Consider the following 13,833-nt stretch of genomic DNA (forward strand, 5'->3'; position numbering starts at 1 on the left):
TCAAATAATTCAATACACACCCTCCTACATGATATGTGAGCAATTACTTCCATAAATAACATCATTTTATAACTCCAAAATAAAGAAATTATAGATAGCCATTTTAAATTCCCTGGCTATTCCTAGGACACCAAGATAAATTAGGTATCTTAATTAGTAAATGAAGGCCTTGAAGTGGTTTAACAAAAAAATCTACAATGTTTCATCTTCCTGCAGGAAGTCATGACCATTCCACAACGTTAATTTTCTATTTACAGTTTTTCTACTCTGAGGACATTCAGAAAAATATTCAGGCATTATTTGTTTGAAGAGACTTATAATAAAGAATAAAATTGTTTCACTTTTCCACTTCTATAAGGAGTTCAACAATTTTATTCACTCAAATGAAGATATTTAGACACAGAAATATTAAAAGGATGCATCTTTTTCCAACCAATATTACCTTCTTTGATAAAAATACCTCAATCAAAATACTCCAAAATTTATGAAAACGATGTTATGATTTTTATTGCAATATTCCAAAAAATAAAATGGCATTCGAACATCATTTATTCCAAATGGATCATTAAAGGAGGTAGCCAGGGATGAGAAAAGGTTTCTGTGTATGACATAGTACCCATAGCCCATGCAATGGCTTTGTTGTTTAGGTAGTAGTAATGTAAGTAGTAATGGTAAAACTTGTTGTCTCAGGCGTAACTTTATGGAATTTGCATAACATATTGAAATGTAATGAAATAATTGACTTTGTAATTCCACACACTTTATTTTAAAAACACGACCCAGATTTTGACGTTGAACGTCATCATCAGGTGATGACGTTCAACGTCGAAACCTGGGTTGTGTTTTTAAAATAGTGCGTGGAATTGCAAAGTCAATTATTTCATTACGTTCCAATTAGTAATGGTAATTTCAGTAGAGTTAATTTTTTTCTTCTTCCCATTTCAATCCCTTCAAATGCTTGAAAACTATATCATGATGATCAAAGACTTCAACACCCTTGACTCTTTTACGTAAAACATAAACAGATATTTCCAACCTTCCATTTTAAAGATAATACTACTTTCCAGAAAATTCTCAAAATTACCATACCATACACAATGGGGCCACCATTTTAATGTGACCATCATGAGTCATGAAATCCAACTACATAATAAGAAAGAAGATAAAATAAAAAAACCAGCTTGATATAATCCTTTGAATGTTTTCAATTAGACCACCGTTAAACTCTCGGTTGTGTTTAACATCACTGATTTTTTCAGGAAATTCTATTCATAAACAAAATCTGTAGCTGTTAAACCTATTGATGAATGACTTTTACTACAAGTGGTATGTTAACTGCACATTTTTAGAACAAATCATCTCACAGCTTCATGGTTGTAAAAATAGAATCAAGCAGCTTGATGATTGGGAAAATCGAACAATACTGAGGAAATGCTGGATTTCTAATAGAACTCCGAAAGACTTTCATGCTCGTGTAAGTTAAAAAAAGCAGTAAAGAATTTAGTCAAAACTGGCCTGACAATCACTGGCTCTAGAGAGGCTTTTTTTCTCTTTGTAGCTTCAATTCATTCCTAGGCAGGCCATTGCCTCTCCATTCCTTGCTGACTGTGAAGACAATGCTATAATTCCACTAAATCGAAAAGTTCTCTGCAAACTGCGGCTCTCAAGATTGCATTAAGCATGTGAATCAATATCGTACTAAAAGCCTGATTAAATTGATGCCCAGTGCTACAGTTTCTGTATTATTTCTGAATAATAACTTTCAATTTCTGACATTACCACAGCATTACCTAACTTCAAAACCATAAAATAAAACACAGCAATCAACCCAAAGTTTGATTTGGTAGGTAATGGTAGAGATTTTACCCAATACGAAGCCCAACGGAGTGTGAAAATCACACATCAGGGTAGAGGGGCCAGTTCCTTTCCCTGTGATGGTTATCGTTTCCCAGGATGATATGGTATCTAAAAGTCATACAGCTGGTGCCGAGAGAGGCTGACCCAGGAATCAAACCCAGGCCCTAGGGTCAGTACACCAATGCTCTACCTTGTACTACTGCGACCCATTAACTTCAGAAGGTGTATGAAAAATATTTTTGCTGTCTAATACGATAAAAAGCCCAAAATAATTAAATTTAAAATTGAGCTGATAGGAGAAGATTTCAGTCACATGTACTAGCCCTACAGAGTGAGTTGATAAAGGAATACAGATATTTGTGTGCACTCAGAATAGACAAATAAATATAGATGAACCAATATCAATGCAACTCTCAAAATATGAGGCATTATTTAATGGTCCAGAATCAAAATATGCCTACTATGACATCTAATCTCTATAAATACAGTTTTAACTACTGCCCAACACATGCTTAGTTTTACCTATTGTTCTACATTGACAGTTGAGGTACCAGACTCTTTTTATAAAAAAATAATAAAAAATTTAACAAAAAGGTTCTGATAAAGGCGTTTATATGTTGCAATAATATAGCCATAGTTATACTAAAACTTAATTATTTATGCCATCAAAACTGGTATGGTCCCCAAGTGACAAATTTCATTTATATGCTTCACTTTCTTTATTAATAAAAATTACATGGATCCTCTTTATATACCAGAAGGCAGTTAATTTTTCCAAGTCTACAAATAGTATACAAAACTGCTAAATGCTGTATTATGCATTTCTAGGAGTCTCCTTTCATAATTAATATATTGACAACTTTGTAGATATATTACTATAAAACATATTCAGCTTTACATTTTCTAGGCTTATATTTCACAGTACATATCTTCCTTCACTAAAAATGCATGGGAAGAAACTACAAACTCGCATTTAAAGGCCTTATTTCAATGAAACATTATACACAAAACAACTTTTCAGGCCATTCATTTATAAAGTCATTGTATACATAAACCAATGATTTATGTTTATATCATAAAAGCAGTCTTCTTGTAAGCTGTTAAAGCACTAATAAAGCTTCAGGAACTATTTGACGTAATCAATAACCAGTTTACTCCATCTATAGTTTATCAGCAACTCTATATTATCCACACACCTTCACAGGCACTAATAGGATTTGATGCTGATATATTTACCTAATAGGCACAAAATGCAAGGATTATGACATCCCCGTAATAATATCAACACTGGCAAAAACTGATTCAATGGTGTGAACCAATTTCTACAGCACAACTGCAATCATCCACTACGAACTAATGCTGAAAATTTCCCACTATTTCCCGGCATACGTCTGTCTGTGCAGCGAGTCTCATTTGCAGCTATCTTACACCTCCTTCAACTTAAAAGGCATGGTAGCCATTAATATCATCTGAGCGAGACCAATCCTGCTCCAGCAAAAATACCCTTGCCAACATTTTTGAGGGATTCCAGGAGAGGGCCAACCGTTAGATCGGGGATTAGCGGAAGGAGTGAGGGGGTGGAGAGGTGTGGGGCGGGGGAGGAGTGGAGTACTCCTACATTGGTTGGAACATCTGAGGCCATCGAGGACGGACTCGAATGCCATGCGCTTGCAGCCTGTGGTTGACGAGGTAGTGACGTGTCTTGCATCGCCGGCCGCACACGTCGCACACCTCCCAAGAGTCCTCGTCCGTGCGCACATGGACGTTTGACACGTGCTGGCGGAGGTTGGATGGGGAGCTGTAAGTGCGGCCGCAGAAGGGGCAGGTGGGTCGGGATGGGTCAGAGAAACGTGGGTTGGGGGGGCCGCCGCTCTCCTGATGGGGCAAGATGCCAGGGGAGGAAGGACTCGAGGTGTTGGAAGTTGATGTGTGGGGGATTGGCAGAGGAGGGTCTGGTGCATGGTCTTGGGAGTCGGTGGCGTCGTTCGGGACCGACCGGGGCTCCACCCCTGCAAGCACGGGGAGCGTGGGTATTGATTTCTGACTTCAGCCGGACAAGATTTTTTGACAGATGAAGCAGAGGTGTACTCTGCCAAAACCAAAGCGGGAAGAGCATTCACAGAGACACAACTTGAGGGGGAAATTTTCTCTATGTATACCATTTATAAGGAGAGGATTATTGAAAGAAAAATCCTCTTGAAAGCACAACCTGTTTTTTTTTAAGGCAGCCTGTGAAGATTTTTGTAAAGACTTATTAGATGCTCGATACGGTGAACTTCAATTTTAATTGGACAGAATTACATTAAATTCACAAGGGGACTAAAAAAACGATAGCCAATAAGCAGATTGATACACAGGACCAAAAGAAGTTTTCTATAAAATATTTGCCTAATTCAACAAAAGAATTTTATAGATACACAAACAGTATTGCTACCATAATCAGTTAAATAGGAAATTATAGAGATGACAACAAAAAAACAACTACAATCTAACCCCTTCAGGCAGTCTTGAACATTTTACAGAAATCAAGATGCAAGAGACTGTAAAATATTACAATCCATTAAATTACAACTAACTCATAAGACATGCAATGAACACAAGCAGACCCTCATCTGTTGTTTTTCTTAAGTTTCAATACAGGTAATCGAATGTGTCAACCAAATGTAAAATAATGCAATATGAAGGGCAACATGCAGAAGATTTTTAAAAATCGACTCATCACTACCTAACTCATTAGCAAATAATTAGCTTGCTTACAAATGGACATCCTGTCATGATAGTTACATGAAGATTCACTAAGACCAGACCAAGATTTAAAGAGAAAAATTTGGAAACGAGCTGCACTCACAACAAAGAGGCATAAAAGGTAGACAAATATGAAGAGCAGACAGACAAAACATTCATTTCTTTCATTTGCCAAAGATATGATCAAGTACGCAATTTCCAACTGAGGCAATATTTATCTAGCTGACAATGAAACCATTTTATGTTGATGGTAATAAAAAAATATCTTTGTACAACAATTCAAACTCCACATTTGAAATTAAAAGTGAAAATTCCTTTCAGTCAGTTTATAACATATCCTTAATCATTCCAGTTTCCCTTCCAAATGGTGTACTGAGAGAATGATACTTCAACTTCCTCGGATATATTCCTTACAATTTTTTTTGGACATTATATATTAGTATATATATATATATATATATATATATATATATATATATATATATATATATATATATATATATATATATATATATATATATATATTGAACACAAAAAATCCTGGACATTAACATGAATAGATACAAAATGTGGCATGCAAAATACAGTTAAACATGGTTATGAAATGAGCACCACCAATACATGTCTTACATAACAATGGGAAAGTGAATTACACACTTGTACAGTCAGATACCATAGCACCATTGTGAGCCATGACATTACATGACCTTGAGCAGAAAATACAAAACACAAACATACTGCTGACCCTGACAACAACCACTGTTTAACTCCTTAGCAGAGAAAAACAGTTCACTTTACTTACATTCACATACTAAAATAAAAAATATGGATGAAGAAAAACTACTTTCGTGATACTAGTTTTCCTGCTTCATAGTTAATGAAAAATATCTTCACATTACATGCAATTTTGTAATGAGAAATACATCTAAATAAGTTGAAATGATGCTACTCAAATTACCCTAAAATTTACAAAGGACAGAGAGACTTAAGATGCAATTTTTTCTGCTTAAATAACCATTGGCTACCTCCTTCTTTATCACCATGAAGAGTTATACATTATATATCATTTAAGGTTTGTTTTCATCTACTTAGAATTAGTTGCGGATTCATTAACAATATGCATTGACAAACTTCAAGTGAATCTTTCAAAATTAATCAATACATACATCTAAATTGATCAATTTCTCCTGATATCAATAGACTGGTAACAATAAGAATAATATACTATAATGCTAAAAAAATTAAGAAAAAGAACAGTGCTTACGATGAAATTCTCTACCCTAACACAGTCACATCAATGAACTTAAGTTCATTGGTGTGACTTTATAATATTTAACTATTTTTTCGTGTCCACTTACAAATTATTAATGATAATTTTTTAATCAAGGGCAAGTTTATCAAGAATTAATGAACATATCAGCATAATTGTAATGAGAAAGGGAGAAAATGCGATAACACCAACTGTGAATTTGTATCCTCTAGAGATATATATTGACTTACAACCATATAACATCAATTAACGCTCCAATTAATGAAAACTTCTGACCTTTACACCAATAGTACTTACTTTACACGGGAAAAAAGTGACAAATTGCGTGTTGGTAAAAATGCACATGCTGAATATTAAGTGTTTTACGTGCCATATCAATTGAACTTTTGACTTACTCTGCATACATTGAAACTGTGAAAATAATTATCTATGGGTAGTATATTTTACAATGCAATGTTTGAGAAAGAAATCATCATTTAGCATGTTGTAAAGAAGTGTGGAATGACGTAGCTTAGAAGTAACAGAATGACTCAGACTGGAGCAAAAAAAGTATAAATTTCAAACATTATGCAGTAACATGGATAATATATTTTCATAGTGAATAAGAATATATATTTAGTAAAGCATAAATTATCAAGAAACAATCAAGGAAACTTTTAATAAATGAAAGGTGAAAACACAGTACTTACCATAGTTGACATCTGGAGTACTGTTATGAAGCCCAGATGGTCCTGGAAGAAGCCCTGGCAACCCTAAAAATAGAGAGACTCATCTTTATTACCCAAAATTCTACGAATATACACATTCATTTTTTATGAAATGCATGCTATTCATCTCTCCACCAAACTTGAGGATTGTGGATAGTAAGGATTACAATGGTAATTATGATATAAACACAATCATTAAAATAAAACTAAAATTACTTGCTAGTCAGTTTTGATTGTAAATTATTAATGGGCACCAAAATAATCTAATACCTTGGTAGTTCTCAGGTAATTATGATCCAACGGGCATTTTTAAAATGATAAACTGAGTCATTTGTATTGGGCTTGCTAGCGTATAAAATTCTATAAAAAGTGAGTCATATATGAAGATACTCCATAATGCCCATCTGATATCAGGAATTTACTAATTTCTATTCATAAGATAACAATAAAGATAAACAATCAAAGTTACACCAATTTATTTGGCTATACCATTTGCAACTGGTATTGGTTCTAAAATTAGACTTAATATTTTACAATATCATATCCTCAAATTAAATGCTTCCGTGCAAATATGACTATATGCATTCTTCATAATTATTTGGGAGCAATACATTCTATTCAGGGGTGTATTCTGGTATAGCAAATTGGATGTACTTAAAATAGGACACACCATCTGAGAAATCAACAAATCAAAGCATAGTATTTTGAAAAATATTTTGTACTAAATATCAAAAACGTTTTGGTAATTATTTTTCCCTTACCAGACAATTTCAAATTTGATCTTTTCTCTTGTCTTTTTTATGAGAATTCCCCTGCTTTATTGCTATTTATTTTCTGACATTATTTGGTCAGATAATTTCAATTTTATAGTCAATGGGTCAAATCAGATTCGATAGTAAAAAAAACTGATTAAGAGACTATTTTTAAGGAAACATATGACTAAATAGACACATTTTCATAAAAAAAGAAGAAAAAAAACTACAAAATGGGAATAATTTAGTCCAATATAGAAAGATAATAAAATGGTGATTGTATTTTTAAAGCATTAAGTATAAAACTATCAATAGTATAAAACACAGCGAAGTCTATGATTAATAGCATCCAGGGCTGCCACTACCAGAAGAGCTCTATTTTAAAGGACTTTCAGAGTTAAAAAATGGAACCAATCAGGGACCTTTTTCACCAATTTCATGGTTTAACCTGACAGAAAAATATGTGAGCAAAATAACATTTTATTCAATCATTTAGCTTGCTAAAACAAAGAAATTAACACCCCTAACAGTGCTATTTCATCGATAAAAAAAAATGGAAGAGAAAAATTAGTCTTATTGACAACTCAAATTTTATATGAAATTAAAAAGATTGAATGGATTTTCAATTACAATGAATCAATCATGCTTCAATAGCAGTCATTTGCAATTACAACATAAAGCTAAGGTAAAAAATAAAATACACAATTACCATATACAATAGCTCAGTGTCCTGGCATAATACATAGCTTTCAAATAATACACAAAGATGAAGAACAACAGTCCTTATCCTTAGAAATTGAAAGATATTGCCAATCACACATCCAAATTAAAAAACTAAAAATGAATGCAATTCACATTTTATCTAAATAAATATCTATCAAAAACTATGATTTAAAAGGAACATACAATAAACAGTCTTAATTAGCAGAGCATTTATCATTTCTGGTACTCTTGATGGCTTTCAATAAATTTGACTCTGTATATTTAATCAAATTTTGTAGAAGCTGTGTCTGTTAATGCTTTTCATTTACTTTTTTATTGCTATCTGAACACATTCAAGAAATGAATGTGCAATGCCTATTTCTGTAAAATCATTGGAATCAGTGGCCTCTTTAATTTACTTGTTTGTGGCCTGAAGTGCAGCACCAACAATATCCCTTCATTCTCACACAGCCTTCAATTTCTCTTCCAAGGGATTTATTCGAAGTTCCTATCACCATGCATAATGCTCATTTTCTTTTTACTCTTCCTGCATGCAGAATTTCACCCATTCTAATTTCTTGATGAGACATTCCTAGAGGGGAGAAAACTTTCCCGTTTCTGCACCCATTTGGGTTTTTTCCAGGGTTGCCAGAGCTCTTACAAAACAGGCAACCAGAAGATAGCACTGAGTATAAAAATCACCAGCAACCATGCATGTAGTCAAGATTTGTGGAGGAAGGAGACAAGAGCTCAGATAAATATAGAATGGCCAATGGCAGGATTGACAGGTACAGATCCTGAAAAGCGATCACCTGTCCTTACATTTATGGCTAAAATCCACCCAACATGCAAAGACGCATGAAATTACTTGCAGGTGAATTCATACCACATGAAGATGAAAAAACGTGGCTGAACATGAAAAGAGCTGCATTTGAAAATAACATGATCTTAAAAATCCCAATGTGTGAAAATCATGATAACATCAGACCCTAATATTCAATTTCCTAAAACAATGCATTTAGTAAAGGAAAGGCATGGCTCGATGTGAGAACTGAGCTAAAAAAACTGCATAGAATTAAAATGAGAAGGGTTAATTCATGGAAATCAGAAGGCTCAGGTAACTGAAAATATTTACAACTTTATTATTACCAATTTCATAGTGAGCCATTTAAAAGGAGTAAACTTAGACAAGTTTCATAAGATTTGCCAAATTAAATAGGGTATGCTTATCCACTGGTTTTCATTTTGAATTCTTAGGCTAAAAAATATATCTTTCCATATCTACACAATAGCCTGCAACCAGTCACATAGGCACATGATGTGGGGTGGTAGAGTACCAGCCTAACTGCATAATTATTAATTTATTCATGCATTTGACACCTATCTGTATTCTTAATTGCTAGCATTCAGGAAATACAAATATGTTAACCCCTCTGCGTGGTTCTCAGTACATGGTACGTCGCAGTCGACAGGCCTAAACTGTGGATCGATGTATGTCGATGTATGCCGTAAGTCCTGCTCCACTCTCTCAATTTTGAATTCTTTTCTGCAGCACCATAGATTTTTTTTTTATATATCTATGATTGCCCTGGGCCTCTTAGATAATGAGTCTTCATAATCGTCCTGTTTTAACTACAGGAAAAGGCACTTTATGAGGAAGATAAATCTAGCACATCCATTCTTAGATAAGCAAGTTCTTTGCATTTACACTTTGTACTAAGGTTCTGTTTGTCATTTTTTGCTTGATATGATCTCGCTATCAAATTTCTCTGGAGCCATTTGTCTTGTCTCAGTTGTAAGATTTCTTTCTTGAGAAAAGGAAGTAAAAAATTATTGTGTATGACGTCCAATAGATTCCAAGTGGCATAAGCTTTTCTTGAGTGAAGATGAAATAGAGAATTTAGTTGAAGATTTGGACGGAAAAACTGAAGTGAGTATTGGACTGAATAGTACAAGTTCAAGTGCACTTCGTAGAAAAGATACCGCTGACCAGGAAGAAATCCAGGCCTCAAAGAAGATGTCAGGTGTGCTCCGCACTAGATTAAAGGAGGGATACAGTGTACTGGTGCCCTGAATGCAATGCAGGCCTATGTCTAGAGGATTGTTTCAAATTATACCACACAAAACTGAACTTTTAGAACGGAGGTTCAAACCTTAACGACAAATGAAGAAGTGAAAATATGAAATATTACGCAAGTATATTTTCACTAAATAGAATAAGCAATTAAACATAAGGTTAATTTTTTGTAAATTTTAGAATGAATATTCAAAAACAAATTATTTTCAGGGATGCCGCAGAAAGAGAGATTTAAAAAAAATTAACTACTGCGAGGAGGGCCCAACCATTTAAATAATTATACCGGCTTGAAGGATTAACCACTATCACTGCAAGCTCATTATGGCTTTGAATAGGAAATATCATGGCTCTGCCAGCATTGATATTGCCTTGAAAATTACCTGGAAAAAATAACAAAATGATACAAAACTTTCTAAGGCTTTCTATTAAATGGTAAATGTTTTGGAAATACTTAATAAAAAGAAGAATACAAGCAGGCAACAAGTGTTAGTGAAAAATCCATTCCTATTACAGAGTATTTATCTGCTGGAGTAAAACCTAACAATTATGCATTATTCAGTAATAAGGTATTGGCAGGTAGGTAGGGAGTTTTTTCACAACATGACACTCAGCCCAATCAACTGTAGGAATCTCCCTTCAATGCACACATATGATGCACAATTCTTATCTTTTCGCAGAATACACAACACATTGATGCTACTAGTTCTAAAAAAATTGCTAAATTACTCATTCATATTACATTCAAATGAATTAAGTCAAGGCATTTTTTCCATTTCTTGTCTGCTACCTATCTATTTCCTGTAAAAATAGTATTTTCTAAAATATGAGGTTTTACTCCTTAATTCTAAGGTTTTCCTAGGAATTTTCCAATTTCCAGTTTTCAAGCCACCAAGAATTGCTGACCACCCAGAGTGAGCATATAGTGGCAGATGGAGAACATTGTCTCTTATATGTACTGAAACTTCCAAAGTTTTTGCAAAAATTGTTTGTCCTATTCACTAGTCATTTCTAATGCTACAAACACAATTTATAATATTCTCTTCAGAAAATTCTAGACTTGTTACCACAGAGGTTATAATAAATGGTCTTACTTCAATAAAAAGCGAACGTTCCTGATAAATTGCGAGTGTATCAGCACTGGACTACTTCAAATCTTAAAAATGGGTGTTCAATTTGCAAGGCAGAATGTGATACATGAATTTATACAGTACTAATAAGCGAGGGTATTGCTTTCCTTGGACCACTGATTCATTTGAAACTAATAATTATGAGAAACTATTTATATAAATTAAATTGAACTTTAAATTTGAATGTAAATCAGATGTAAATTTTTCAATTTTATTAAGCCCAACTGGAATGAATTCTTTGGACTGAAATGCATACCCCTCTTGATGCCAAACAAAATTTCCATGAAACAAGAAAAGTTTTTACTACTCCAGTTTTATGATATGTTACATTTCTACTAGGAAGAACAACATAACTGCAATGCACACCTGCCAATTCAAATTCCCAAGTAATAGTTTGCAGTGGTATTGGAGCTGCTTATGCAATTTCATACTTTTTAGGGAATACATAGAACTGCTAATTTGATTCATGAAATCAATACAGAAATGGATGCCATAGTTACTGAACACAAATGACAAATATAGCATAACATTATTATACTATTAGAAACTAACTGATAAATGAATTATTAAATGAAGAATTCAATGTATCTTTCCACTGTCCTTAAGGACAGTGGAAAGATACATTGTATTCTTCATTCAACAAACATGAATTTCCACAAAGTTGAGACAGGAACAATTGAATATTGATAAATGAATTTTCACACTAATTTTTTTCAAGTGATTTAGATGTTAGGATGCATTATTTAAATGATAGTAGATGACAATGATGGAAACCTAGCATGAGAGGAACATACAAGTCTTCAGAAATTACCTACTGAATGAATTATATAATTGAAATATTAAAATCAAATTTTGAGGTTTATTACCAGGATAAAGGTATTATATTAATATCTAATATAATAATGAAGGTAAAATATTCAATTTCTTTAAACAGAATTAACGAAAGAAGGGGACAATTTTTAATAATATAATCGTACTCAATAATGAATTGTACTCATTTTAACCCATCAATATCTAAACATTTTGCACTAAAATAACAAATAAAAACATAAAAAATAAATACCTTGAAGAAGAGCTCCAGGAAAGGTAGGAGTAAGAGGCAGGTCAAGGGCACCTGTCTTCATTAAGTCAACTGATGAAAGAGATGGGGAAACACCTCGATGGTGGGATGGGAGGTCATCATGATACTCCATTGGCTCCCTTTTTGGAGGAGGAGGTAGATTAGGAGTGTCCATTGCACTTGTGTTGCCCTCGCCACCATCCCCATTATGTTCTGACTCTTCCTCTGAGCTGCTTTCCTCCCCACTTGAAGCTCCTCCCTATTAAATAAATAATAATTACAAGGTGATTACAATCAAGAAAATTCAACAAAATTTGGGAGATGATTGCCTCAGCTATTAACTCATCACAAAAGACAAACTCCACAATTTTTCAAGAGTTATGAGAACAGATATATAGAGTGCACTTTAAAAACGTCATCATAACTAAATAGATTACCCCAGAGTATAATCACGAGAAGCATAAGAAGTGACGCATGGCAACATCAATGTCTCCAGCTATGTTTCAATTGCACAACCCAGAAGTTGCCTTGTAATAACCAGTAACCTTGGTTAACATTTTGGGTAAATATATTTAAAACAATACTATACTGATGGAATTAACATTTAGCTTGTTGACTGCCAGGAGTTATGTGATGATATGAAATGCGCAAAAGGCTAGATGAGAGAGGAAAATGACCTCAGAATCCTAAATAGTTACCAAATGAAGTAAGAAAGTATCATCTAAGCACTAACTAAAAAGATTCGAAAAAACTTATCTAGCGATTACTTAAGTAATTGTAATTTTAGGTGTAACAAAGAAAAAGAACACGAAAAAAAATTAAATGGAAAGAAAGAAGAGTTTTTAACAATGCTTAATATTGTATAAAGTCACAGTTAATTAATCAAATTTCATCAAGTTAAAAATTGAAATATACTAAAATGAAAGAAAGACAATCAATATATAAGATGAATGGAGCAGCATTTCAGCAACATTGAATTAAATGTAGTAAAAACCTTATTTTGCATTACTGGAACTATCATTTTTCCACTTTTTACAATATTTTTTGGGACCTAAGAACTTTAATATTTGTTCATAAAACCCTGTGGAAATTAATTCCTTTCCTCACAATTTGCATCTTTTTCAGCTAAATTTACCTCATACTTTCACCACTAAAAAATAATTTAGCATGCCTCTCCAAGCCATTTAGAATATGTTGCAACTTTATTGATTAAATACATTATGAATACTTTCAAAAATATCCCTCCTATGGCATAGATAAACAACACTTATAGTAGCATTAATAAGAACTGTTCAGTTGAGAATTTTAAAATGGCAGCTAAAAGGAAACTAAAATGATAAAAGGAAACTAAAATGATAAAAGGAAACTAAAATTTAATTCAAAATCAATGCACCCCAAAGCTGCATATTAAACAATAAGAAACAAGGTAGAGAACAATCCTAACTTGAAGACAAATTGACAATAAAAACCAACACAGTGCATTGCAAAATGAAAGGGGTGGGGGGTCCAACAAAGTTAGGGCTGGCACTTGATTGC

General features: G+C 33.4%; 1 protein-coding gene across 1 annotated transcript in view; it reads right to left on the minus strand.

Annotated features, from left to right (window-relative positions):
* The window catches only part of LOC139696837 (protein abrupt-like), a 51,653-nt gene that overhangs the window by 22,483 nt on the left and 15,337 nt on the right, over positions 1-13,833 (minus strand). Inside the window, exons 5-6 of the mRNA XM_071595721.1 lie at positions 12,301-12,556; positions 6,562-6,624 (exon numbers count right to left, since the gene is read on the minus strand). Coding sequence (XP_071451822.1) covers positions 6,562-6,624; positions 12,301-12,556 — 319 coding nt within the window. The remainder of the gene's footprint in view (positions 1-6,561; positions 6,625-12,300; positions 12,557-13,833) is intronic.

Source organism: Hetaerina americana, unplaced genomic scaffold (assembly GCF_022747635.1).
Source record: "Hetaerina americana unplaced genomic scaffold, ioHetAmer1.1.p SCAF_1, whole genome shotgun sequence".
NCBI classification, from domain to species: Eukaryota; Metazoa; Arthropoda; class Insecta; order Odonata; family Calopterygidae; genus Hetaerina; species Hetaerina americana.